Genomic DNA, 27996 nt, shown 5'->3' with positions numbered 1-27996 from the left:
GTTACTAGCGATGACTTTTTTAACAAAACACAATTTATTGCCTCTATTATTGAACCAAAAATGTCAAACCTATGATTTGATGAAACTGTGTTATTGTTTAGAATTGAGTGGCTTTACTAATAATTGTTTTAACCCACAAGAACCAGAGGGCCGTCATTATGATGGACAGTTCGTTATTTAGACGCGATGTCCGTCAGTCAACATTGTCTGTCAATTGAATTTTGAATTTAATCAATTCAAAATACCTTAGAAGGAAAAATAAAGAGTGAAGGAAAATGATACTAAAATGGATGGAGGTTTTTCAGCATTTTTCTTTGGAAGCTATTTCCAATTTTAAGACACAAAAATTTATTGACTTTTGTTTGACATACCAGAAAATTAAATTGGCGAACAAATGTTACTGATGGGGACAAAAATATACTTTATTTGGTATATATCTGTTGCAGATAATAAAATAGCCGAAATTAACAATTTTTATTCAAAATAAACAATATAAATTATTCTAGAGTATTTTGTACAAATATAGGTTTTATACATCTAGTATAATATAAACCTAAATATACATATATTTTTATTATTTTATCTATATAACATTCTGAACGAATTGAATTTGAACATTGAGTTTTTTAATCAACATCTTTGTTTTTGAGTCTTGAGAAATTATATATAAAAAATACTTCATCCAAACAGAAAATTACTCATGTTCCGTTTTAATACAAATATTGATCTTCTCAAAAAAATTATGAATTAGCGTACACTTAGCTGCATGCTAAAAAGGAAAATATGGTCAGGGAGCAGCAGAGCAATGTTTAAATTAAAATACGATTTCCTGGCCTGCTCTATTTGAAAAGCTACTTTTTAAAAATATGCCTATTTTTTTATTTCATTTGTATTTTATTATTAGTACACTTAGCTATTCTGCTGCTTTTTCTTATATTAAGAAGATCTTTATCAGGTTTCAGTTGTTGTTGGGATTGCGTTTTTACAGGTTTTGTACCGGTAACCTATAATAAAAAGTGTTTATTTTTATTTCGAAAAATATCAAAATATATCTAATTTAAGACAAAAAAGTATGTAAATTGTAACTGAATACACTGGACAACAAATTTTAGTTTACTTGTATAAAATGTCTGTATCTATGTGGCGGATTCATCTTTCCAGAAAAATCCTTTATGGGTATTTCGCCACTGCACTGCAAGAAAATCTACAAAATAAAATAGTTATTTTTTTGTAAACACTTCTGCGTTAAACCTAAATGGACGCTGCTTGTCAGAAGTTATGTTCACAGTAATACAAAATTTGCCCAACAAAAAAAATGCTTAACGTTTCGGAAAGTCATCTCTTTCCGTCGTCGGAAGCAAAAAAATACAAAGAATAAAGAAAAAAAAAAACTATTTAAAATATTTAAATTCAACTATTCGAGAACACTTTACTTTTTTAAAACAGATACGTCTACAAGAAGCCGTTGACGTTATTCTGTTAAAAATACAATAAAATTTTTAATAATTAAAAATTTTATTGTATTTTTTAGGTTTAACGCAGAAGTGTTTACAAAAAATAACTATTCTATTTTGTAGATTTTCTTGCAGTGCAGTGGCGAAATACCCATAAGGATTTATTAGTATCTTGCACAAAAAGTGCATTTCCGTGTTATTTTGTGTTTTGGGGTGTACCGAGCTGGTCATCGAAACTGCGTGGATTTTAACGTGTAAGACAGTGATGTTGACACCTTAATGGAAAATCAAATGTATTAAAAAGAGATAAACGCTGTGTTGATGCATCTCTTCTATGTGGTATTGTCAGATTTTGAGTCAAAATTTCAAACCGCTCAAGTAGGCGTTTACGAAAAATGTTGCATCTAGGGTTGGAACTTTATTTTTTACAATTGATTACCCATTTTACTACAGCTGTAATAGATTATATTTAGCTTAGATTAGTATCTTCATTTCACTAGTATACATGAAAGTTTTTAAAATAGTTTAATTTTTTCTACACACGTAAAAACTTGTAACATTGTATGCCGCTTTTTATTTTGTTTCTCTGTCTGTCAACCGGTCATTTATATCTATCACTGTCCCGTGCATTAAAATACAGACCACGCAGATGAAGTGACTGCTTGACAAGTTATAGTCACAACATGTATTATACTACTATCAACGAACCTTTTCTTTTAACGAAACCTCCTGATTGTCGAAGTTTTTGTCGGGGATATCCTTATAATATTGGTCATTTTCACATTTCGATTCTTCATTTGCAGTGTCGCATTTGACGTGCAAGTGATGACTCAGGTATGAAACTGTCGTCTTACATGGATTGCAATACGAATAATGGCGCTTGACGTGAATATTTAAAAGAAAAACATTGTGGAAATTAACGTGACATACGGTACATGTCGTGCTTTTTTCATGTCTTCTCATGTGCTGAAAAATTAAAAAGTTAATCATTATGACTGTAAATCCCCGTCTACACATAACGTTTTACCTGCACTCTGTGAAACTATGCAATACAGGGTGTTTCACAAAAAAAGTAAAAATAAGATTTATTTTTTATATCAAAATTTTCGTAGTTACGATGATTTCGTAGATTCGAATGATATTTTGAGGATAAAACGGACGTGCATATGGTTTATCACTGGAATATATTTCTAAAAAGAAAAATGTGCGCCTCTGACTTTTTTCTCATTAGCGCTCGAACACACTGACGACCAGGTCGCACCGGCCAGGCCGCAGCTACCTCTAAAACCATTAAATCATATGATATAGCGCACACTAACGTCCTGGCCGTCCGTTGGTCGTTGCGACCAGAAGACTGCACGGAAATATTATTATTTTCTGTCGCTTGTTGCCGGTTTTCTTCCAAATTAATATTTTTTCAGATGAAATCCCTCAAATTCAACGCACAATATTTTATTTTCTATAAGATATAGTGTTTTAGTGTAGTTTTTGCACACGTGCAGAAAATCCAAAGAAATAGTATACAGACTGGATCAAAGGTAAACTTAAATCTAATCCCTTTTTTTATCAAAGGTCGATTCTAGTAAAAACTCAAAACATTTTTATATGGCATACCTACTCTATTTATGGTTAGTATGATACCTGTTATTATACCTTTGAGTTTCGATGTTTAAAAAATAAAAAAAAATAATATTTAAAGTTTTTCTACAACCACTTGTTTTTTTTATTAAATTAGTTTTTTTAGTTGTATTGTAGTCATATACAAAGGAGGACAACTGTATTTTAAATATGATATTTAATTTAACGTTTTTCAAACAGGGTTCATTAGACTATATTTCTACTAGGTACATTATTTTGAAAAAAAAATTAAGAAAGTAACTTAAACATTCATAAAAATAGAAGTAATTACTGTTGTAGATTCTTCGTTATATTGTAAACATTGAAATAACTGGAAGCTAAACTTTCTACCTGCTTATATTTAGAGGCAGTATCTGACGATCTTTTTTTACGATGGACCTAATATGTTTACTTCTAAAGTCAATAAGGGCGCCATATCAGTAGAAAAAAGAAACAGAATATCTCTCTTTTTGTCGGTCGCGCGTACACAATGCCTTTTGTTTGTTGTGAATAGCAACTTCGCTTTTTCTAATTGGTAAAACGTAAAAAATCGTTAGATTTGACAACTCTGTTGAAACTGGTCGTTCATCTGGCCGCAGCTAAAAACGTAAAGCATCCGGCCAGCCGACGGCCAGGTCGTTGCGACCTGGTCGTCAGTGAGTTTGAGCCCTTAGCACAATTGGGTAGGCCATTTAATGGCGATTAAAAATTGTTTCTCGATATTTTGGCTCCTTGATGAGATAAACGCTATTTTATTAATCTATCTTAAACCAAGTTTAATAGCAATATTAAACATTTTAATATCATTGACTGGTCAAGGTATTAAATGAGTACTCACTGATTCCTCATCAAAAAATATGAAAAAATAAGTTCCTATAATCAATGGTGTAATGAATGAGGCATGGAAATGCATACTTTTAAAATAAATTTAAAAATAATGGGTCTTTTGTAATCATTATCCTTCTTAAATACCATTATTTTTTTTATTGTAACACGGTCGGTGTTGTGAATTTTGTTACCTTACTTAATACCGTTGATTGAAGAAATAAGAAGGTGCGCAACATTTATGGGCGATTTCGTGGCACAAAACCTGTCTGAGATGTAGCTGCCGATATCGTTGCCGCTAGGCAACCTGTCCGAGATTTAGTTTAACTCTGCGCCGTTGCGACGTTGATAGTCGTTTATAGCGCAGCGGATACAGAATACTGTACCGTAGTTCTGCTTTCAGTCGATAGAGTGAGTGGTTGCTGGAAACTGTTGCCAGAACTACGGATTGATCCGTAGATCTTAGGAGATTTACGGATTTTGGGTACAGTACGTTAATAATACGGATTTTCTATCATTAAGCAATTTAATATAGTAATATTAATAAACAAAGAACGGCGTCTATCGGTGTTTATTCTATGTTTAACACGAATAAATTTTCAATACATAAACGCGGATTTTTCATCCAAAGATGTTTTCGTCAAACGTATTACAGATATTACACATTTTAATATAGCAACACTGTCGCTTTCAGTTCCACACCGTTTTCGATATGCCTTTGCTTGCCGAATTAGAGAAGTGAGTGTTTTATGCGTTGGTTGCAGAACGAGTAGAGGCTCCACCGTACAGCACTTGAGACGTCAGGGGAAATCAAATCAGCCTTGTCACAAATTTGCCTATTAGGCTGCGTATCTTCTCAATTCTTTCAATCAATGTTAATACATTTTGAATGAACAGATAAAAGTGATAGGTAAAACGTGGTGTAGATGGGGCTTAATATCAGGAAATATATTTATCGTATTTATTTATATTTGTATATGGATAATTACAAAGCCGTGTTGCCCGACAGCATGACTGGCATCGCACAGCCAACATACGCACACCCTCCTTTTGCCTATTCGTCGTAATATGCCGTTTGTGACGTAAGGAGTCGACAAATAATCGTGATCATTAATGTAGTCACCAGTCTCGCTGTATATCGGGTAGGTGGGATAGTAAACGCCAGGTTGACTAATTGACCTACGTTTAACAAAAAAATGTATATTAAAGTATGGATACCACAATTTAATGGATGAGTGCCAGGTCAGCAGCAGATACACTTGCCACTGAGCCACGGCTAGACTGCGGTTACTTGCCTCTTTTTATCTTTTTTAACCGATGATTTATCGGTACCTACTGGCTCCCCAGATAATTGATTCTTTATATCCTTAAAAGAAGCAGGTCTTATACTATTTATTCTGACGTACTCGGGGGTATCTATTTCATCACCTGTATATAAAAGTATCTCAATACCGTATGACTAAAAATATCGAAAAAATAGACTAAGAGTAAAAACATAGTGGAGTAGTTCCTAACCAAAGATATTTAAACTCGAGATACAATTGTTTACCTTTCTCCTTCATCATTCCATTCATTAATTTAAAAATATAGCGCATTCATGTATTGTGTACAAGAGAGTGTATCATTTAAATCCAAATTTAACTTTTCACCGGTAAATACAAATAAGTAGGGTTAGGTACATAAAAAATAGCAGATCTCTAAATTATATTTTTAGGTTTATTTTTTAAATCATATATTTATTATGTTTTTTTTTAAATTATATATTTATTAATTAAATTATTTGTAGCAAAAAGGTACATGGTACATACTAATTACTAATAAGTTAATAACAATTTCTGTTTCCCTTTTAAGAAAGGGTATTGAATGTTAAAAATTAAATTTTAAGTTCTATAAACCGTCTGTAATTTATAAACATCTATTTTCGAAAAACCGTACTTTCTTATAAGAATAAATCTAATCTAGGTACCTACTTGGGTTTGACAAACCATTACCTACCTTTTGTGAAAATTTTATTGGGGTGTACCAAAGATGGAATTTTGCGGCCTTACTTTTTTTGTTGCCGTTACAATTTTATACGGCTTTTGCTTTAAATTTTGGTTGCTATAATGTAAATGGACATCTTTTGACATGCATATAATTAATGTTCTTATTACATGAATTTTATGACTTTCTTACATTTTATTGTATTGAAATTCTTTGCACATGCACTTTTTATTATTTATAAACAATATGAATTTTCCTTTGGAAACAAGAGAAAAAAAAACTAAATATTTTTTTAAACTAAGAACCGTTTACTAAACAATCACCATTTTATTTTATTTATGATTTTGTAAAATTATCGCTAGACTTTTCTGATGACTGTGTATTATATCAAATAATTTTGTTTAGATATTCACATACCGTATGATCGAATAAAAACGGCGTCCAGTTGGCTTGGAAATGACGATCGATGGCATTTCCTATATAAATTTACATATAAAATGACAGCGATCTTCATTTCATAGCCATCGCTGACGCCGTTTTTATTCGATCGTACGGTATAATATACATCTTATATTTTCAGTTCTGATTTACTGTGTTTGAAACATCCCTAAAATGAAACTTAAGGTAAATAAATGTTGAATTTTCTTACTTCTTATTCCCTCATTAGTGAACAATTGTGAACTAATAAAAATTATAAGGCACATTTTAAATTTTATTCACTGTTTTTTATTGTAGTTGTAAAATTCATATATATAATAATAAAGTTTTTATCAAAAATATGTGAACTCTACAAATACTGGTTTTTGGTAAAATATTGTGTTATTAGGTTAAAATAACTATTTTATTTTGTTATTGCTAATAGAGGGAATCTCATTCACCGAGACGAACAAGGTTTGGAACAAGATATTGAAACTACATTTACTAATACACCTAAAATTTGATATTTTATTTAATAAAATAAAGTAAAAAACGCTTATTAATTTTTTAATCGTTATTCTTATGTGAAAAGCCATCTTATAATAAAAAATTATGCCGGTTTTTATTTTATTTCGCTATCCTCCCTCAACTTATTTTTTTACAATGCGACAAATATGTAAGATGTAAGTTTTATTATTATTTTATTTTAATTTATTAAACAATTATTTTAATTTCCTTAAAATACTGTCGGTCGATCGGCACGCCACTGGAAATTGACCTCAAACGTCTAATCTTTGTACACAACTACATTGTTGCCATCGAGCAGATATTTCCCTATTTCCTTCTCTATCCATTCTCTCTTGCACTCGTTGATTTTCGCAAACCAATGTGTGATGAAGCTTTAGAGCGTTTTATGAATGGAACATTGTATCTCCCGAGTTTAAATATCTTTGTTCCTAACCATGTCCTACAATGTATCAGTATCGTTGCACGGCGAGATGAACTGCTCCACTATGTCTCTACTCTCATGCTGGAAGTACACACTCGCCGAGGCGCGACAAAAAAGGACGGTCCTACCCAATAACAATGTGCATATCGTTAATTTTTTGTCGCACCTCGTATCGCCTCGGCGAGTGTGTACTTCCAGCATCAGTAAGCTTAATAAAATCAACGCCTTCCTTAATAAAATCAACGCCTAATCTCGATATAAATAAACTGCTTATTTTTGAATTAAAATGACACATACACAACAGCTGTCAGAGCCACATTATGCTTCGCTGGAAATACTATTCTACGGAGTGATTAACATTGATTAACACAGTTGGCAAAACTGTATTGAAGGATTTTAGAGTTAACGATTGGTACTGATGCTAAAACAAATTATTGAATCGAAAAATAGCAAATATGTCAATTCATTGACCTCAGTTTTTTTTTAGGACACGTAATGCTCATATTATATGGACTGCAGCAGAATTTGTGATGTTAGACGGCCATTTTTTGGAGGTAACGAGTCATTTTTTCAGTCAGGTTTTTGAAGCTAATGAGTCATCAGCTGGTTATTAGCGACAATTTTAGCGATTTTTAATAGATTATTGTGTGTAGTGTGTAGTGAACTTTGTATAAACTTTATGAAAATGGTGATTAATTGTTCAGCTTTCAAGTGTAAAAGCCGCAGCGATAAGAAAGAGCCACATAATCCACTCCACTTTTTTAACGGTTTTTTAGTTTTCTTATTGAATTCCATAAAAATTCCATAATTGATCTGTTCTATACGTCGATACTAGTTTTGTACCTTTTGTTAACATTTTAATACGTTTTTTTCATAATTAATTAGTATGATACCACCGCATACACCATAGGCGTAGTCAAAACATTTATCAAAAATATAATATCTCTTCAAGCAGCTAAGTTAAAAAAAATATGTGCCACGGCACTGTTTGGGGGTATGGTAACAATTTGGTATCGGGTGTTATTAGTTCTTGTATTCTTTAGTCGTAGTTTCTTATCTTCTTGAAAACTTTGTTTATTTGTGAAATCGACGTATTTTTTAATGTAAAAAATTATTTATCAATACAACTATAGTGTTCAATATGGAAATGGAATACTTATTATAATATATCTTACTTCTCATCTGTTTTTTAATTAGTCTCACATTGTTATGGGACACGAATTTAAATATCGTAAAAAATAATCATATTTAATTTTTGGTTTGTTTTGGCGCTAGTGATAAATTTCGAATTTCTGAAATTTATTGCCAACCAACCAAGCATAATCAGAATAGCCAACAATTTCAATCATTCTTGGTCGCTCCGTATAATACTAGATATTATTTTATATTCCCCTTCATAGAGATATAAATAAAAATTAGTTACCAATTTCAGGTAGAATATCTACGATGTTATCAATATTATGAATATTATCCATAGATTGGAATGCACTGGATAATGATTCGTTGTTCCATTCCATATCGTGGTTTTCCTCTTCTGTATATTCTGCAAAAAAAAACAAAATACCTTTCAACCTGTTAATCAAATGGTTGACCTCAGAGTAAAAATATTACATTTATTTGAACTGTCCATATAATTATAAAATTATTTTTAAAAACCTATTCAACGAGAGAAAATACATTCAAATTACATCAAAATGCAACAGATGTCATACATTCTCTTTGTGGTCGTACTATATTGGGCTTACCGAAAAAGTTTAGATAATCTTCTGCATACAATGGTTCTTTTTTTATGTCGAGATTTTCGTACAAAGTTTCTTGACTTACATCGGGCGGTTTTGATATAGCTGTATTGTTATTTTCAACCTCCATGTCCTCTTTTGGTGAGAGACTTTTAGTTTTTCTTTTATTTATGGATTTTTTTGAAACCCTTCTGCCCTTCCGTGAAACATTTGGATCTAGAATTCGTTGATATCCATAGGGAAAAAAAATTAAATTCAAAAATATAAATGTTTAGTATTCATTGTTTTGATAGATAGTGTATTAGAAAATTTAAGACTTATAGGACTGGTGTTTATCAACCGATTTTTTTAAATTCCGTCATGCCATGATATTTAAGTATACTTGAGGCGTCAAGTTGCAAAACCCGCCTTATCCAATTTTTAAAAAAAATCCTAATGACATGTATATTAATAGTGGACCCTGAAATCTACATAAACATAATCCCAAACTGCAATAAAATTGGCCTATTCGTATATAAAATTCACTACAAATTACGTTACTGCAGCAAAATCCGTCTTATCCACTTATATTTGCTTTTTATTGTCATTATTTTTACAAATCCCGCATTTTTTTATAAGCTTTTTACACAAGTATAATATTACTACTGATGTCTTTTCAAATCCTTACTTAATTTTAATAAAATAGTATATTTAATAAATCACGTTAGGAGGCAAATACCGTATGATCGAAAAAACGCGTCCAGTTGGCTAGGAAATGACGATCGCTGACATTTCCCATAAAAATTTACATATAAAATGACAGCGTTCTTCATTTTATAGCCAATATGCATCATACTGCAACAAAACCCACCTTATCCGAATTATTTTTGAGTTTTTTTTTTCGTTTAAAAATTAAATATTAATTTTTATTCCTAGAAAAAGATACAAAACAATGATTCCACTCAATGGTCACGTTTTTTTGTATATTAACGCTTCAAACATTTGCTAAAACAGTTTTTGCCTATTATCTCGAAACAACGTTTGTGGGATAAGACGGGTTTTGTAACTTGACGCCTCATTTGATACCAATTAAACTTTCGATGTACTTAAACAGCCGTTAAACGGTAGCCTACTAAAATGCCGTTAATAGATATTGTGACGACGTTCATGTCGGCGGAAAGTAATGCCTACCTATAAGTATTTTGCAAGAGCACCTGTGGCTCCGTGGCTGAGGCTATCGCTTCGTGAGCGCACGGTCCGTGGTTCAAATCTCACGCCGACCAAGACTTTTTAATATTTTTTTGCTTATAGCGTGATCTTATTGCATTGGTTTCACTCTTTTTGGTTGGATTGGTTAAGTTATTTGGCGGGTTGGTTAGAGTGGTTATTTGGAGGGTGTTAATTCATTGGTTATTTGGTGGGGTTGGTTGGTTTTTACTAATTTATATTTGTTTTTTATATTTCATATCAGTGTCGAGGTTAGTTGCGTTGGTTAAGTTGGTTATTTGGTGGGGTAGATAGCGTTAGTTCTTATAAAATTCCTGTATTTCATAAAGCCCGTCAAGTGCGTCACATCAACGACGTCATACATATTAACGGCATTTTAGTAAGCTACCGTTTAACGGCAGTTTAAGTACAGCCTTAAACTTTTAGTTACGTAATCGAGGAAACGATTTTTAAATTCATTGTTGCCAACCATGGATTGCCAGCCAAAGCAAAAATAGATTCAGGCAGTTCGATGAAATAATTGAGTAAACAAAAATTAAATAGGCATATATTGCGAGGATCAAATATAATTTAATCAATATTAATGGTATATCGTTACCTTCTTCGATGGCTTTAATTTTTGCTTTGGACTGACGTTTTTTCGGTTTTGTTTTGCTTGCAATACTACTGTTGGGTGGTGTAGTTGAAGAACAATCCAACTGACTGTTATGAGTAGGTATAAGTTGTTTTACTTCTGTATTGCTGTTAACGTCTTCTGATGGCCTATATAAAAATATGATTAATTTTTCTACTTTACTGAACATTTTAAATCAAAAAGTAAATATAGGTATAGATCATACCCGTTGAATAAAAAGATTAAGGAAGGAGCATATCAAAAAACTTAGGTCACACAACCGCGATAGGATTCAAGACTCAAATATAACCCACTTAAATTTCGGTTTATCAGTGCCGTTCTAATTTTAATTGAAAAGTGTAAAACTATGGTGTACGGTAAACGTGGGGTAGACTCACTCTTGTTGTTTTATTTTACGTTGTGAATAAATGTTGATAGTTATTAAAATTGTTATAAAAATATATAATTCTAGTAAAAATAGATAAGTTATAATAATTATTTATTAACACAAACATCCGGTACGTTACTGAAGCAGGTTAGTCAAATTGACGTATTTAATTTCTTTGACAAGTAGTAAATAAAAGCAAAAGTGCAAGAAAAAAATATATAATTAGTTATTTTAAGTGAATTTCATAAATTATATTGGTTTACTACACGTATGTATATTATATAGTCACTTACTAGCGTAAGTTATTCCATTATTTTACTCGATTTTTGACCGAGATCTACCGCACGCTACAAACAACTATTTTTCAGTCTTTTTCGACAAATCGCAATAGTGTCACTATTAATTTAAGTTCTGCCACAATTCCCATCTAGATTTACCACCTTTATACAACTATCAGTAGTAGAATAAATAATAAATAACATAAAATAAGCTCAGTAAAGACTGACAAATCCACAACATTTCAAATGTGTCAAATGAATCGTCAAATAGAACTGTCAAGGATCCTAGAGCCCTTTTTCCGCCCACCATGCATAGATACATAGACAACATTATACTCCTTCCTAAATCTTTTTATGCAAAGATCATACCAAATAAACTAACGTGATTAATCTTGACCTGCACAGCGTTGCCAACTTTTGCATATTTTCTTTTATAATAAATCAACATATTTTAGGAAACAAAAATGAATTAATTATAAATATATAAACAGTTATTATTTCCATCAACAAAACTCACCGGGGGGTGAACAACACTTAAGGGACATAAAGAGCCATCACTACCGCTTTCCCGTTCAAAATATTCTAATAAGGTTGCGATGAGTTTTTTTGCAACGGCTATTAAGCTATCTTGTACACTTCGCACTAAAAGCGGTTCTAAAAAGAACAATTTTTTACAGCACAGTTTGTTAGTAAATAAAATTAAGCGTAAAGTATCCCAACACAATTCACTTAACTAAAAAGTTGTAATACAAAATTATTAACTCATGCCTCGCTAACGTCACTAAAAATTTATTTGGTATCGCTTATAGAATATTAATTTATAATGTTCCAAAAAGTTCGGAGCAAATGGGAATACTTTGAATAAAAAGACTAAGGACTAAGGAAGGAGCTTATTAACTAAACATCGCGACCGTGATGGGGCGTTAATATGGCTGCTTTAAATTACAGTTTATCAGTGGCATTCTAATCTTATTTAAAACGTGTTAAAATATAAAGCAGGATAGACTCAATAATTTGCTTTGGGTATGCTGCCTTGATTTCAATCTTTTTGAAAGACACTGTAAATTAATTTAATTTTTTTTAAATCTTACCTGGATAATCGTTTTTCATCACTTTTAGGACCGCTAGTATTTAGGCTAGAATCTTTCAGTGTTTCATCTGAAAGATTCCGATCTATTTTATATTTGACTGGTGTCAATTTCGCTGTAAGGGGTAGTACTTCTCCTGGCTCTAATCTGTATGTTTGGTTTTCTTTATCTGATACATTGGTATTTACACTAGACCAAAGTTCAGATTGTTTAAGATAATGTTTCGTTAAAATCCCTTGAGGTAATCGTATATAGTTTCCAGCGTCCAATTCTTCATTCTTATGCTCTATTGTTTTTTCTTCGTGGTACTTTTCTGAATTGGAATCCGTTTCATTTGTATCACCTCCATTTTCACCTAGCTTAACTGACTCAACTGACTGCTTTGTAAGATCATTTTCATTTATTACTAGATTGCTATTATTTCCTTTAAGAAAATATTCTGCTGCTTCAATTATTTTTATTATTTCTTCCTCGTTTCGCAGAGGTTCAGGGGCAGTACCTAATAATTAAGTTATAAAAACATAACTGACACTATGCTTTAATATTCTCACCGTCAGTATTGTGGATAAGTTTTGCTACTTCAGCTAAATCTTCTTCAGAAAAATTAGGTATATGTCGATCTTTTTTTCTGAATGCGCTAATAATATTTTCCGTTTTAAAAGTTTGTAAGCGAAAATTATATGACAATATCAATAAAGCGTAGCATTGCGTACATATGACAGCTTTTTTTGGAGCCTGTTGATTCTAAAAATAGAAATATAATATGATGAAAACGTTTCATCAATACCATTCATTCATAAAGTCTGTCCAGTATAGGTTATAACTTAATCTAAAGGGCCGGCTACACGCACAGGCTTTACCGAAGACTTACTTGCGCAAACTGGTTTGTATCGGGACGCCCGTGTGTGTGGACGGGAAAACTGTATCTCGTGCAAACCAAAAAGCACGGCCTGTGCTTTCGTCGTCTTGCTGAAAGTTTTGGTTTGCGCAAACCGGTTTGTGCGGTATAATTTGTGCGTGTGGACGGGGATGACAGCCTTCGGTTCTGTAAACATGCCGAAATAACCTAAAATATAGTAGTATTTTGTCGAGTATTTTATGATAATAGTGAAAATAAAATAAAAGAAAAGTGATAATGGACGATATACGGAGTTATCCAAAGACATTTATAACAGAATTTTTTTTATTCGTTTTCTTTTATATTTCTTCAGTAGCAAACAGTAGAAGAATGCACTTAAAATAAAAAAAAAATCGTTTAGCATTGCTGCGAATTCTCAAACAAAATTTATCGACGATTACCACACCATAACCACACTGTGGTTTGCGCAAACCGAAAACATGCTTGCAACATGTAGCCACCCAACGGCATTCCGTCTTAACTGCGCAAACTATACCGTGCAGGCAAGTCGCTGTCGTGTAGCCGCCGCTTAAGGTTATAACTGACTTGCACAGTCACTTAATTTAAAAAATATAACTCTAGTGAAAAAATAATATATTTGAGTCGCACTGCAAATTAATTTTAAGGTGTGCACACTTATTTTGAAAGAAAAATGAAGTGAAAACCTCAAATAGGAAACCTAATATGGAAGTTTTTCGGAACGTTGTATCACCCTGTATTTGGATCACCGAATAAAAAATTAAGTTGCGTTCACAATTTACCATTACGTCAGTGAAACGTGATAACCTGCTAACTCCAGAAACCTAATTTCAAATAAACATTAATATTTCCATACATTAACATAAAAACATATACATATAATTCTTAAAAATATTTTTGCTTCTATTATAAGCTGTGGCTAAACTAAAAACAACATGACTACAGTAAAGACTTGATAATCTGGAGAGCGATAATTCGGATATTGTGCTAGTCTGTGCTAGCACAAAATTGTAAGTAAAAAACATAACCTGGATATTCTCGAGCGTATTTTTTATTTTTATTTTGAAAAAAATCAGTTAAGGATCACGGGAATAATATAATCTGTCGATTTCCACAAGCCGAGGTACGTAAATTTGGTTATTCAACTCTCCCGAAACCACATTTTATAGCTTCATAGTTTCTCACACCCACCAATTTGAGCAAAATCAGAAATGGATTCAAGCAGTTCGACGAATCAAGTGTGTAAACAAAATGCTCGTTACATAATCAAAAAATTAAATAGACTATGAGAGGATAAAAATAAAATATAATTTGCAATATTAATGGTATACTTTATTTAATCAACTAGTGGTTAAATGCTTTATGAACATCTTCTAAAATTATAATTATGTACCTTTAAAAAATTTTGTTATAGCCGAAATAGCCCCGATTATGACCCCACTAGCAAATCCGGTGCGTGCAAAATGCTGCTCGCTACCGTAGTTGAACTCATCTAATTACTAAGTTAGACCTTCTGAAGATATCAAAATATTTATTTTTTTATTTTTATTTTTAGAATTTTCACAAATTACACTTCCTAACACTTTTAAAATAATTAAACAATAAATTTTTCGTATACTCGCTATTTAAACCTGTGTATTTGTATATGCTAGTTTTTTACGATATTCTCCGATGGTGGCAGCACCGGCGGAGAATGTACCAAGCCTACAGGGATGCATAGCAGGGTTCTACAGTTATTCTTAAAGTAAGTTATGTATTTTTAGAGAATAATTAATTATAGTTTTTAAATATAAACCATACGCGTTATAATAGAGTGTTGTATAATTGGTCCAACTAGTTATCAGCAATCTTTCTAGTTTAATGACATTTGAACGCAACATAAAAATATCGACTTTTAATTGTTTTTAAATAAATGCGACGTTAATTTGACCTGTAGTACATCACAAAAGCGCCAAAAAAATTATATATATTTATTTTTCCTCTGAAGATTACATTTTCCTATATCTAGTGGCAAAATAAAAAATATGCAACAAAAAAAGTGTTACGCTAATCAGTGGCGCAACTAGACTGGCGCAACAAAAAAAAAATTGGGGAAGCTCAAGCCCTTATGAAGCCCTTAAGTAGGATTTAAGTAGGATTTATAAACTCACAGTTGGATTTGGCTTTGGCGTTGGCGCCGCCGCCCAATTCTTAAAACTGTATATTACCATAAGAGCATTTATAAACACGGTTGGCGTTGGCTTTGGCGCCCGGTTGCCGTCGGACTTGAATTATGTTTAACTTTTTACCGTTCGCGGCGGTTCGCCGTCCGTAGCACCACGTAGCAAATGACGTTACAGCCAATAGAATAGTAAAGAGCGATCACGTGTTGCTTTGTTTACATCTAGTTTTGAAGTATGCTAATTCCAAATTTATGGTCACTCCCAATAACCCTAATAGGGTAATTTCATCAAGACCATTACTTTCCAAATCCATAATTAAAAATCTCGAACAAAAACCAAAACTTTAAACACTTTCGTCTCTAAAAACGCACTATAGACTCTGCTACTCTTAAGTAAAAAGTAAACAAAAATGTAAGGTTAGATCTGCCCAAAACGGCCAAAGCCAACTGTCAACCGTCGAGTTTATAAATGCGATTTTGCGGCGCTACGAACAGTCGACGGCAAATCCAACGCCAACGCCAAATCCAAAGCCAACTGTAGAGTTTATAAATCGACCTTTACACTTATAATTTACCGATTTTAGGTTAAAACCGATTTTAAACCACCCTTACCAATCTTCTTAGGAGGCTAATTTTGAGGTTGAAAGGCTTCCCCTAGCCCATCCCTAGCCACTCTCTAGTTACGCCACTGACACGAAGAACAAAAAATATTTACCAATTCTGGAACAACTAAACGTAATGCTGCAGAAACACTAAATTTACTTTCGGAATCCGTAAAATTAAATGCAACATAATTATTTTGATATTTTAGGCAACATCTGCAATGTTTATATACCGCCATTTCTCAAAAGTTTGCATAAAACTTCTTTATATTTTAATTTTCTAGCAAGAATTCATATTAACCTGAAAAATACTTGACACTTTGACATTATTGACATTTGAAATAATCCACTGTCAGCTGTCGCTTGTCTTTGTTGTCACTTTGATTGTTACTACAAGAGCCAACTTTCAAAAGTGAAAATAACTGTTTACAAATAGGTTATGGTACTGGAATATGTGGTTATTATGTTATTTATTCTAATAGTAATCTAATAATAAAATGAGTTAAAATAACTGACCTCTTATAGATTAACTGGCTATAATCAGGAATTGAAATATACAATTTCCGCGATAAATATATGAAATTAATGACAGTTAGCTGTCATTTCACTTTAAAGGTATGTCTGAAATTGTTTATTGCCAAATTTAATTTATTAAAAAGTGTTTATTGTTTTAAATTTTTCGGATGTCATCCGTTGAAGTAATATATTCTGTCATCGGGCAAAAACAAAAATTACTATCTATTGAGTTAATGTATAAATGGTCATTACTTGTAACATTAATAAATCAATACATAATAATTTTGAATTGTTTTTATTTTATAAAATCAAAGAAACTAAGAAATTAAACAAATCTAAAATAGAAACATAAACTATTCCTGGAAAAGATTTTGATAAATGCTTTTATTTAGATGACAGTGACAGTTGTCTATCATTTTAATTCAAAAGTAAATTGTCTCTTATGTCATCTGTCAAAAGTGTCTCTTTTCTATATATCTAAGCATTCATTATGGAGGTTAGAAGGCAAGGACTGTATGGTTAGAGGCATAAAATAATTAACTAGAAAGAAGTGTCAACTCTGTGTTATATCGTGGAAACACGATACGCCACCGAAAGCCTTCGTTGTCGTCTGGAGAACTAATTTTCCAATTGACAGGTTGACATGATGGCTTCGTATTTATTTCCGTTTCCGGTTATTCAATGGCGGGCCCTCTTTCAGTTTAAATGTATTTTGTACTCTTTCTTATCATAAATAAAACAAAACAAAATTTTATTCAAACATATTTATTTGAAATATGAGACAACGTGACTAAATATATATAAAAAATAAAGAATTGAATGATTTCAACAGCAATTACTTAATTATATGCAATTTTAACGTAAATTAGTAAGGTATAAGCATGACTTACAGTAATTTGTAAATAAATACACGTATTCACAGCCATCAGAGACAGAAAACGGGGGCAGGAACATGAAAACGGGAGCCTTATACAAAAAACCTGAAAACAGAAAAACAATTTTTTTATACTAAAATTAACAATGTAAAAATATTAGTAGGTATAAAATACAAATATACTCTTTAAAAAAAGCGTCCATTATTCCCAAAGAGACCTGGTTTATAAATCAAAAAGAAGCAAAAAGAGACTTTTAGTCGGATAACAATCGGATTGTATCAGTCAGATTTATTGCATTATTGACAATAAATCGCACATACTGGAGATAACTAATGTTGACTATAGTTAAAAATGATCTTACCTTGCTGTAAATTGTTTCCATTTTCAAAAAAATCGCCGATCATAAACATAACAAAATTTTCTTGCATCTAAAAAATGCAGAAATAGTGTTTATTTACTACCTATTTTTAATATACATGAAACATACCTAGTACTACAGAAACGTCTTTTTCTCCAGGATTTTTCATGTAATATATATTTTATATGCTTTGTTACTTTACAAACAAAACTAAACAGAGAGAATTAAAATGGCGTCGAAATTTGTTCTAGAACAAATCTGAAGTTGTCTCTGAAATCTGTCAATTCTAAACTGTGAAGTTAGACAATAGTTAGAGAGAAACATTGCTGTCCTTGTCTAGGCGGCCATACTTGTCGTCAGGAGATGACAGGAATGACACTAATGACTGTTTCCAATCTTCCTATTTCACTGTCACCCCCCTGGTTAGAGGTAAGGAGAAACACGAGAAAGGTCTCTTATGGGACATTATTGAAAAATTGGAAGCAGCATCCTCTTTAGCCTTCCCTCTTTGATGACCACTTTTCAATACACGAAGACATTTCTCCTTTCATACGTTTGCGAAAATACTTGCTCTTTGCTCTACTTTACTCATCTTATTAAATATGTATAAACTCTTATTTGGAAACTGGGAATTAAAGAAAAACGTGTTCTTTATTTAAACATAACTATATTTTTGCGTCTTAAGCGTAATTACAATATATACAACCAAGATAATAATAAATTAAGATAAAGAAAAAACAAACTATCAGTGCGATAAAATAATTCTTGATTAACAAAAGTCATACTTCTTATTGTCCTCTACATATTACTTTTTATCCTTTATTTGGATCAAGAGGTATTTCGTGCATAAAACACAAACACGAAATATGAAATTATACATAATGAAACTCTTTTACTCATAAATATCCTTACATGCGTCTCTTTAAAATTAAAGCGATCTATATCTTGATTTCTTTTTTGTCTATATTCATATCACTTTGATTAAACTAAATTACACGGAAACTTCACAAATTCGAGTATAAAAGAAATTACAAAAAAACTGACTATTTAAATGTACACAAAAATATATATTTATCACATTCGTATTTCTGTTGTACGGTTACAATCATAAATAAATGTGGCTAAGTTGATTTATGACGTTAAAATGTCAACAAAAAAAACGCTACGTACGACTTGAAGATAAGCTTAACTTTATTTATTTATGATCATATGTTATTAGCAAAAATCGAGCATTTACTTCTATATAGCTATAATACTTTTTGACGAAAATTCTATATTTGATTGTTTAACAAGTAGTTTTGGTACAGTGTTTTGTATCCGCCCATGTACTTACAAAAATAATATTCGTATTTATTAATTTTGATTCATAGATATATAACAGTAATAGAAGATGGTGATGATTTATTTAGTGCTAGTCATTAAAGAATAAAACATGATTCTAAAAAAAACTAAACTTTTCTATCTTTGTACAGAGTCTACTATTTTGGTTATATTTGTTTTAGTTTCTTCTAATAAATTTATTTGTTTATAAACTGTCTGTATACTCTATATACAGGGTGTTCTATATCAAAAACAAAACATTATGAAAAAAATAACTACGCCACTGGATTCCAAGGAAAAAGTTCTATAAGAATCCGTTTTTTTCATTTGTGTTGGAAATTGCAACATGTTAAAAATCACCATGTTGCATGTAACTAACCAAAACTAAGGCCACACTAAGTGTACTACTCTGTACAGTTCATAAACATTTATATTTTTAACAATAAACTCAAAGTAGTCAAAAAGCAGAATTGTAAAAATATAACATAAAACTTATTTAACAAGAACACCAATATAAATATATTTACCAAAATAGTAGTAGCCTAAAAAAGAAATGGTATAATATAGAGTAAAATTATGGCACAAGATCAAAAAAAAATTGAAAATAAGTTCATAAAAGCATATAATAAAATTTCTCACTGCATCCAAGAAATTTAGAATATTTAAAATTTATATTTTTTCAAAGTTGTTTATACCTTAAGATAAAAAGCATATTTTGTATAAAATCGTTGATCAACATGATGCGCGATTGATTTGACACAATTTGTTACTTTATATATCTATGGTTACCTCACGTTTTTTACGCAATTTGCAAATATTTATTTTGAAACAGGGCGAATTCAAAAGATAAACTTTAAGACGTACTAGGCAAGAAGTAACATTATTTCATGTTACTTTATACAACACCCTGTAGAATTTAAGATGTGTCAAGATGTCGTACACATGAATTATTCCAATTTATTTATCTATCTAATAGAATTTCATACAACAGATCTGTCAATAAAATGGCAAATATTCTAAAAACATCAGATCAATAACAATATGTTTTAAGCCTACCCTAGTAAATATTAACTTGAACTCCAAAAATCGAAAATCGGTCTTCATCTAGCTTTAAAGGCTTTAAAAAATATATAGATGCATGTGTATAAGAATACACAAACTTATATATACAAAATACCTTAGAGCAATCTTCTAGAACAAAATATAATAAGATTTGGTCAACTTTTAAGCAAATTCTTTAGTACTTTCGTTTAATATCAAATTGTTTTTATTTGTATATATGTATAAATATCTATAGGCTATTGTTTACATTTTGATTCGAAGATGGCTTTCATGTCTTTGATGCAGTAAGTCGGAGAAGCTCTCTCCTTTCTGTAATAATAAAACATATCAGTGATAATCATACATCTCATTAAATAATTATTATCAAACCTGGGACTATTTCTGCTCTCTAAGCTAACTCGCCGCTGTCGCTCTAAGTCAGTTTCCCTCTCCCTTGTCTCATAAGTATGTCTTCTTCGTTCTTCTTCTCCCATGTCTCTTCTTTTATGCCTTATGAATTCTAGTTCCTTCAGATCATCTGCTATATCATCGAGACTTGATTTGTCGCCTTAAATCGAAACATAAATAAAGCTTAGCAAGGCATGATGTTTTTTTTAGTATTTAATCTATTCGGTTTAAATGTATTTCCGGTTTATGACAGTTAGAAAAATCACAGTTACTAATAATAGCGATATAATAAACTACTCACAGTAGTGAAACCACAGCTGTCTGTATTTTTCTATTTATTTATGAACAATCATATATGACTGTTATGACATGATCTCTGCCTACAATAATTATCTAACAATAGCCAACAATCGACAACAGTTATAACTCTAAATAAAAACTGCCGACGCCTCCGTAATTTAAGAAATAATAGCTACTGGCTTACTTAAAAAGTTTACCCCAACGAAAAGATTGACAATTCCAGCTAGCCTTGTAAAATAGAGTCGTCTAAGCAATGCACTGTTATTTTCATATCTCTTATTTTTTGGAATTAAAAACTGTTATTTCCAAATAACAGTTCTGAAATACCAAATTGTTAAATAACAATTTATGTTAACTAAGACTAACTAAAGAAGATATTAGTAACTAGGGATTGAGGGCTGGTTTCAGCACTCTGGGATATGCAGACGATTTGGTCGTGTTAGTCAGAGGTAAGTTTAACCCAACAGTAAGGGAGCGAATGCAAAGGGCCCTGAAGATTGTGGAATCATGGGTGACACGGGAGGGACTAAATATTAGTCCTACAAAGACCGTAATAATCCCCTTCACCAAACGAAGAATTTTGGAGGGACTAGGACCTCTAAGACTCTGCGGTGATGATATTCCTCTCTTGTGGGAGGTCAAATATCTAGGAATCATGCTGGATACCAAACTGACCTGAAACCGACATTTGGAAAATGTCACAAGGAGGGCGGTGACTACACTAGCGGTAGTCAGACGACTTCATGGAAAAATCTGGGGCCTCAGACCACAGATGGTGCACTGGCTGTACACTGGGGTGGTGAGGCCTTCAGTAACATATGCATCCTTGGTATGGTGGCCTAAGGTAATGCAACAAACAACAATGCTCAGCCTTAGTAAGGTGCAAAGACTTGCTTGTCTGAGCATAACAGGGGCAATGAAATCAACGCCCACTGCATCAATGGAGGCGCTTCTGGACCTTCCGCCTCTTCACATAGTGATCCAGGCGGAGGCAAGAATGGGACTCTATCGACAAAAAAGTGTCTTGTCTCTGGGAAATAGGACAGAAACAGGACACTTAAATATGGGAGATTCTATCGGAGGATCTCTACTCCAAATGAGATCGGACCAAATGACCCCTCTTTATCACTACCACAAACCATTCGAGGTGAACAAAATGGATCGAGAAATGTGGACAGATATAACATTCCTTCAGGATAGACTAACCTGGTATACAGATGGGTCAAAGACCGCTGAAGGAATAGAAGTTAGAGTATTTGGGGAAAGACCAAGGGCAAGCTTATCCTTTTCCTTGGGTAAACACTCAACCGTATTCCAGACAGAAATCTTCGCCATTCTACAATGTGCAAGAGAAAACAATAGAAGAGCTTCTTCAGGTAAGCTCATCAATATATGCTCAGACAGTCAGGCGGCACTTGGGGCGCTTATGAACCTAATACCCCCTTTCCATGCAGCCACTGCCGCTGCTACTCGCGCTGCCCGCTGTCCTGCCCTCAATAATTCCACGGCAGCTGTAGAAGCAAGTGACCGTTTACATGCAGCTACTGCGCCTCGCATTGCTATTGCTCTCCATCAGTAACGTAGAAATTGCGGCGGCGACAGCGCTCTGTTTTTTGAGTTTGCAAAATTATATTAATATGTTAAAGAGAAGTGTGATAGAAAAAAAAAACGCCGACGTATTTGTACACACTTTAGCATACGCAAAGTAGCACTTTCCCGCATACTACGCGGTAAAATATTTTTCCCGGACACTGATTTTGAAGCAGAATTACCATATTATAAATTACTAGATGATTAACCTTTCAAATCGTATCAAAAAGTATGTTCGTATATGAAAGTAATTTGTACTTAAAAAAATCAAAAAACGTGGATGGCATGCAGTTGACAAAGTATGCATTAGTGGTTTCCCTAAGTAACTATCTGAACAATAATTTCGCACCCCAAATAACATGAATATTTTGTGCTGTTGTATAGGAAAAATAGTAGGTAATTACACAACAACTAACACTCGCGGCGCCGGAGGTTCGGAATCGGCAGCATGTAAACAGACGTTGCCACTCGTGCTGCCGTTCCTTTGATGTCCCTTCAAAATACCGCCACTAAAGGGAGCGTACGGCAGCAGCAATGACATGAGCAATGGCAGGGCGAGCGACGTGTTTACATGCTCGCGCTGCCCACTTCTCTGTCCAATTCCATGCTCACTGCCGCGGAAGTGGGCTGCATGTAAAGGGGGTATAAAGGTATCGTCGAGACTCGTCTGGGAATGCCTGGGTGAACTGGGAGCTCTGGCACGAAGAAACAGAATTAAATAATTCTGGGTGCCGGGCCACAGCGGCATCCAAGGCAACGAAAAAGCCGATGAGCTAGCTAGGCAGGGATCATCGGCATCCTACCTTGGTCCAGAGCCAGTACTGGGAATACCCAAATGTATGGCCCATAGTGCACTAAAACACTGGATCAGGGAAAAGCACAATGTCCATTGGAGAAACAGACAGGGGCACAGGCACAGCAAGGCTTTTATCCAAGGACCTAGCTCTAAAACCGCAAAAGAACTGCTAATGCTTAGCAAGAATAAAGTGCGGATTACAACAGGCCTCTTGACAGGCTGTCAAGTGTTACCTGACTGTGTGTTACTTGACACATGGCTGTCAAGTGTTACCTGAACAAGCTCAACCTGTATCAAGGAAGTCTTTGCTGCAGACTCTGCGATAAAGATCCTGAAACAGCGGAGCACATGATATGTTATTGCTAGGCTCTGGATCGCAAGCGACACTTTTTATTTGGGAAAGCTAGGCTAGAACCGGAGGAACTATGCTCCCATCCTATCAAGGACCTGCATAAACTAGTGCAGGGCACAGGGATAGGAGAATGGGTGCAGATATAGAAGGGGGACAAACACAATAGAACAGGTCGAAGTGTTTCCGGCAGAGGACGGCACCTTGTTATGGAAAAAAACTAGGGATTGGCGATAATGGATTTTACCTATCGATAAGTTACTATCAACAAAAATAAAATGGGAAATGTCACACAAGCGACATAGATAATAAATCGAATAATATCTTATACTAACTTTTTTCCAGAAATCTTCCGAAACTTTTGTCCTTTTCCTTATTATTTCGAACAAACTCCATTTTGACCGGGGCTACTTTTTGGTTTTGCTCAAAAATGGCCGCCCGCACCTTCAGGCTGCCGGTATTTTGCGTTTTCGCTTCTTTTTTAGGAGACGGTGTAGAGCTCTTCGTGTCACTATCCTTGGACTCGTTACTGATTCGTCTCACTCGTGGAGGCTTTTCCGAATCAACTTTCGGAGGTAGCAGTGGTGCAGTATCGATAACGTCGTCTTTGACTTTGTATATTTTCAGTCGAGACATAAGTACCTCCTTATCTTCCTTAAAAGATTCGGACCTAAATCAAAAAAGTTTTATGAAAAGTTACAGTGATTTCCAAAAAAAGTTCACTACAAGTAGGAACTCTTTATTATTTAGTTTGAAAAAGAAAAATAGTTATCTAATAAAGAATAATTTTCACATGTCAGATAAATGCCAATACAACATATCGACATGGTTTACAAGCAAATGAATATGTTTAAGCATCGCTTATAAACATTAGGATGGGTTAAAAAAATCAACTATTTATTTTCACTTTATACTAGCGATGGGAACTATCGCGTGTGCGGGTGTCAAAATTTTTCCGAAAATTTGTGTGATTTTCCGTAGCCCGATCTTTCAATTATTTTAGGGGGGGGGGGTCATCGAACTCAAACTATGGGGTGAGAAAATTAAATTGAAGCTTAGGACGTCCACTTGTTAGTCTGACTGGTAGAGACGACGAAACCAAACAGGCGATTCGTCTACTATGAAGAAGGAAGAAGAAGAAAAAGAAGAAAAGATATTCATCGTCAAACTTCAAATGCACAATAATTTTAACAGTTTTTGATTAATAATTCGAACAATTCCAATCCAATAATTAAATAAAAAAAAACTTTTTGATAAATTTTTTTTTCTAGATCGATACTTTTTATATTAAATTTTGCAACAAAAAAGTTATTTACTCGAAATTTAATGAATCGAGACTCTAAGTTAGAAAAAATGCAATAATTTTTTGTTTCAATGTACTCAAACATGCTTAGGACTAAAAAAAGTAGAAAAAAACGTTTAAATAACTTGTTTGTTGTCTAACCATAAACTCAAATTTGTACACATTTTCCCGAAACTCATAAAATTACAAATTGGAATTGTTCGAATTATTAATCAAAAACTGTTAAAAATAATGTGTATTGAAGTTTGGCGATGAATATCTTAACCGGTTAATTTAATCAACTAATCATAAGAAATCATTTTTGTAGCGTTATCAATGATTTTTTGTTAACGAGTTTTAACTCGTTAACAAAACTTATTAATTTTTTTTAAAGAAAAAATAAAACTGCCTTAAAATAATGAAACTTCAAACTTTAATAACTTTCCAACAGTGCGGTTTACATAAAAATTGTAAGAGACCTTTTTTGTAGAGAATTCAATTTCCTACAAAAAGTAGGAAATTGTAATAATAGTTTCCTACATCGTGAGACGAGATGTTTTTTTCCAAATAGTAGATACCGAGATAAATTTTTCTTTCTAATAATAAGGAAAAAATAGAAAATTAAAAGGCGGAGTACCTTCCTATTAAACTTAAGAGCTCATACTTGGAGATAATTTTTTTGAGGTGTCTATGAACCTTTTTCCAAAGTATGAAGTGAAAAAAAAATAGTCAATTTTTTTGACCCACCCGAATAAACATATACTGCTTAAAACACATTTTTAAGATAAAATCATAGGTGATGTTTAGAACATGTTCTTAAAAAATAACATATTATTATGAGACACCTAGATCATATATGAAACACTTACCTGAACTTTTCGCTTAAAATCTTCCTCCTCTCTTCCTTGTACTTCTCAATCCTTTCCCTCTTCTTTTGTTCTTCATCCTCGCTGATTTTTTCATCTCCGGGCAATTTTTCGGCGCTGTGACCTAAATGAATAGACTCCAGCTGTCCCGGCTCATCCTTAGGGAGAGTCTTTGGTAAATTCAAAGTTTTCGGAAGCGAATTCGTTTTGTAACCCACGTTCTCTTCCATGGATTTCCTCCGCTGGTTAGCTTTCATCAGTCCGCACTCTTTTTCAAACTCATTCTCGTCTAACGATCGGGTTTTCAGTTGGTTTTTCAGATTGCGCGCTCTCAAACACGGAGGTAGAATATCCTTTTCGTAAAACACCCGTAGTTTTGGCGGTTTCGAGTTTTTCTCCTCGGGCTTGGATTCGTTAACGATTTTAGGCCCGGCATCTTCAAACCTACTCATCAAATCTTTTACGTTGCATCTTTCTTCAGTCTTTTCATTACTTTTCATACTTTCCGCATCGACGTTTTCGTAAACGTGACAGTCTTCTTCTAAAGAATCGCCATCCGCTTCATCCTCCGCCTCCTTTTGTCCATCGTTTTTATCCTCAGGTTTTTCATCGTTTTCCATGGACAGCAACGCGTTAACTTCATGAATCGACCTTCTAAAATACTTTACTTGCTGGTAGATGGCGTTCTCGTCATACGACTCTGTATCGTCTGACTTTCGTTTGTCGTTTTGCGAATTAGACCGCACGGGACTACCAAGTAAGATATCGTTCCTGCTGTCCGTGGAGGGACTAACGTTGGGACTCTTCGACGGGCTTTGGGGCGTACTGATCGAAGTCTGACTAGAATCGGTGGGGCTCTGGACCACCTCGCTCAAGCTCAGATCCGTGGAGGAATTCTCCATGCACTGGTAAGGCGTCGAACTCAAGCTAGCGGTGTACTGTATGTTCGAACCCGAGCTCCGATTGGAACTAGCCGATCTTTGATCGTTCAAACTAGTCAGGGACAGTTGCTCGCTGGTGCTGCACATGGCTTTAACCGTCGTCGAATCAGTTGAACCGCTAAAACTCCTAGGCCGTTCTTCCAGGTCTGGCTGCGACGCTTCTTGGACTGGCAACGATGCCGTGCTTGTAGGAATTTCCACCTTTTCCGGGTTTAAAATCACATTCTCGTACTCTGGACTTTTCAAAGGTGAGGCTGAAGCGCTTCTCGGTGGTGATTTGTACGTGATACTGATGGTAGTGAGGATATTCTCGTAGTTTGGTGTGGAAGCTTTCTGCAGAGAGTCTGTATCACTTTTATGCAAATTTTGATAAGTGATTTCGGATGGGGAGCTTTCGTAACCGGTACTGGTTGAATCTCCTAGGCGTTGGTACCTCGGAGAGCCGGGTGTTGTTAGCACGCTCGTGCTCTCAACGAACTGTCTGTTAATATCAACATCGGTAAAGGACTTCGTAAGCGAATACTTTTTCGGGCCGTTATCCAAATTTAGCGATTGGCGTTTGGGTTCGATAGGTTCCGATTTTTTCGGACTATTTGGCGTGGGGTGAATGACTGCGGTGGTACTAACGAGATTATCGGGGGTACCGCAATCGATGTACTGGATGTCGGATAGTTGATCCTCTAGCCTCGTCCTTTTTCGTGACAAGGTATCTGGCGAAAGTACGGCTCTCGCTTGTTTTTTGGGCGACGGATTAACAGAATTTCCGGCACTGGTAAACTCTTCCGGTCTTGCTCTGCTTAAAATCCGTTTTTGGCCCGACTGAAACAATTAAAATATTAATTATTACAGTATAAATCAAGATTAGGTGTAAAGAAGACAAGACTTATGTCCACGGTTTAAGTTATATTATAGCTTCGTTCCAACACACAAATTTGTACGGTAATTGGTATAGTCAATGTGTACGCATGTGTCGACTTGGACAATTCTGTTAAAATACCAAAAAATTAAATGCATGTTGGGATGGTTTGTGCACGGATTTTAGAATTTTTTTAGATATAAATTACAAATTTTGAATTTTTGGATGTAAATTACAATTCTAAGTTCTAAATCATCTTCACTGATATACACAGACTCAGTATCAAAGTCCTTTTCGTCAC

At 33.6% G+C, this 27996-nt stretch overlaps 2 protein-coding genes across 9 annotated transcripts in view; both read right to left on the bottom strand.

Annotated features, from left to right (window-relative positions):
* Nucleotides 1-459: 459 nt before the first annotated feature.
* On the bottom strand, nt 460-16628 carry LOC115881688. Of its 3 annotated transcripts, none has more exons than XM_030899279.1 (11): nt 16311-16628; nt 13429-13623; nt 13109-13301; nt 12561-13056; nt 10789-10952; nt 8991-9200; nt 8669-8788; nt 5192-5324; nt 4886-5075; nt 2163-2420; nt 460-1004 (listed from the first exon to the last, which is right to left on the bottom strand). In XM_030899279.1, the coding sequence occupies exons 1-11, from the start codon at nt 16434-16436 to the stop codon at nt 879-881; spliced, it is 2211 nt and encodes a 736-aa protein (XP_030755139.1). In that variant the 5' UTR covers nt 16437-16628; the 3' UTR covers nt 460-878. The 3 variants fall into 3 exon arrangements, with proteins under 3 accessions (XP_030755139.1, XP_030755140.1, XP_030755141.1); XM_030899280.1 differs by having other exon boundaries at nt 13429-13602; XM_030899281.1 differs by lacking the exon at nt 13429-13623 and having other exon boundaries at nt 16311-16622.
* A 2148-nt stretch (nt 16629-18776) lies between these two features.
* LOC115881693 (GTPase-activating protein CdGAPr) overlaps nt 18777-27996 on the bottom strand; it is a 128640-nt gene continuing 119420 nt past the window's right edge. For 5 of the 6 annotated variants that reach the window (XM_030899292.1, XM_030899290.1, XM_030899289.1 and 2 more), the window contains 4 exons: nt 25902-27658; nt 24086-24420; nt 20698-20875; nt 18777-20637 (listed from right to left, as the gene is read on the bottom strand). In XM_030899292.1, the coding sequence (XP_030755152.1) occupies nt 20565-20637; nt 20698-20875; nt 24086-24420; nt 25902-27658 (2343 nt within the window). In that variant the 3' untranslated portion in view covers nt 18777-20564. Of the gene's footprint in view, nt 20638-20697; nt 20876-24081; nt 24421-25901; nt 27659-27996 lie in introns of all 6 variants that reach the window. The other variant, XR_004050069.1, reaches the window with a different exon arrangement.

Source organism: Sitophilus oryzae, unplaced genomic scaffold (genome assembly GCF_002938485.1).
Source record: "Sitophilus oryzae breed Bouriz unplaced genomic scaffold, Soryzae_2.0 scaffold_172_pilon_pilon, whole genome shotgun sequence".
Classification (NCBI taxonomy): domain Eukaryota; kingdom Metazoa; phylum Arthropoda; class Insecta; order Coleoptera; family Curculionidae; genus Sitophilus; species Sitophilus oryzae.
This window is presented reverse-complemented; position numbering and strand designations above follow the sequence as displayed.

Excerpts from the sequence above, each read along its gene's own strand:
- LOC115881688 (XM_030899279.1), bottom strand. The coding sequence starts at position 16,436 with ATGGCGGTATATAAACATTGCAGATGTTGCCTAAAATATCAAAATAAT. Across the intron at positions 10,953-12,560 it reads GATGAAAAACGATTATCCAG|GCCATCAGAAGACGTTAACA; the intron begins GTAAGATTTAAA and ends ATTTTTATATAG. Across the intron at positions 5,076-5,191 it reads GTTAAAAAAGATAAAAAGAG|GTCAATTAGTCAACCTGGCG; the intron begins GCAAGTAACCGC and ends TGTTAAACGTAG.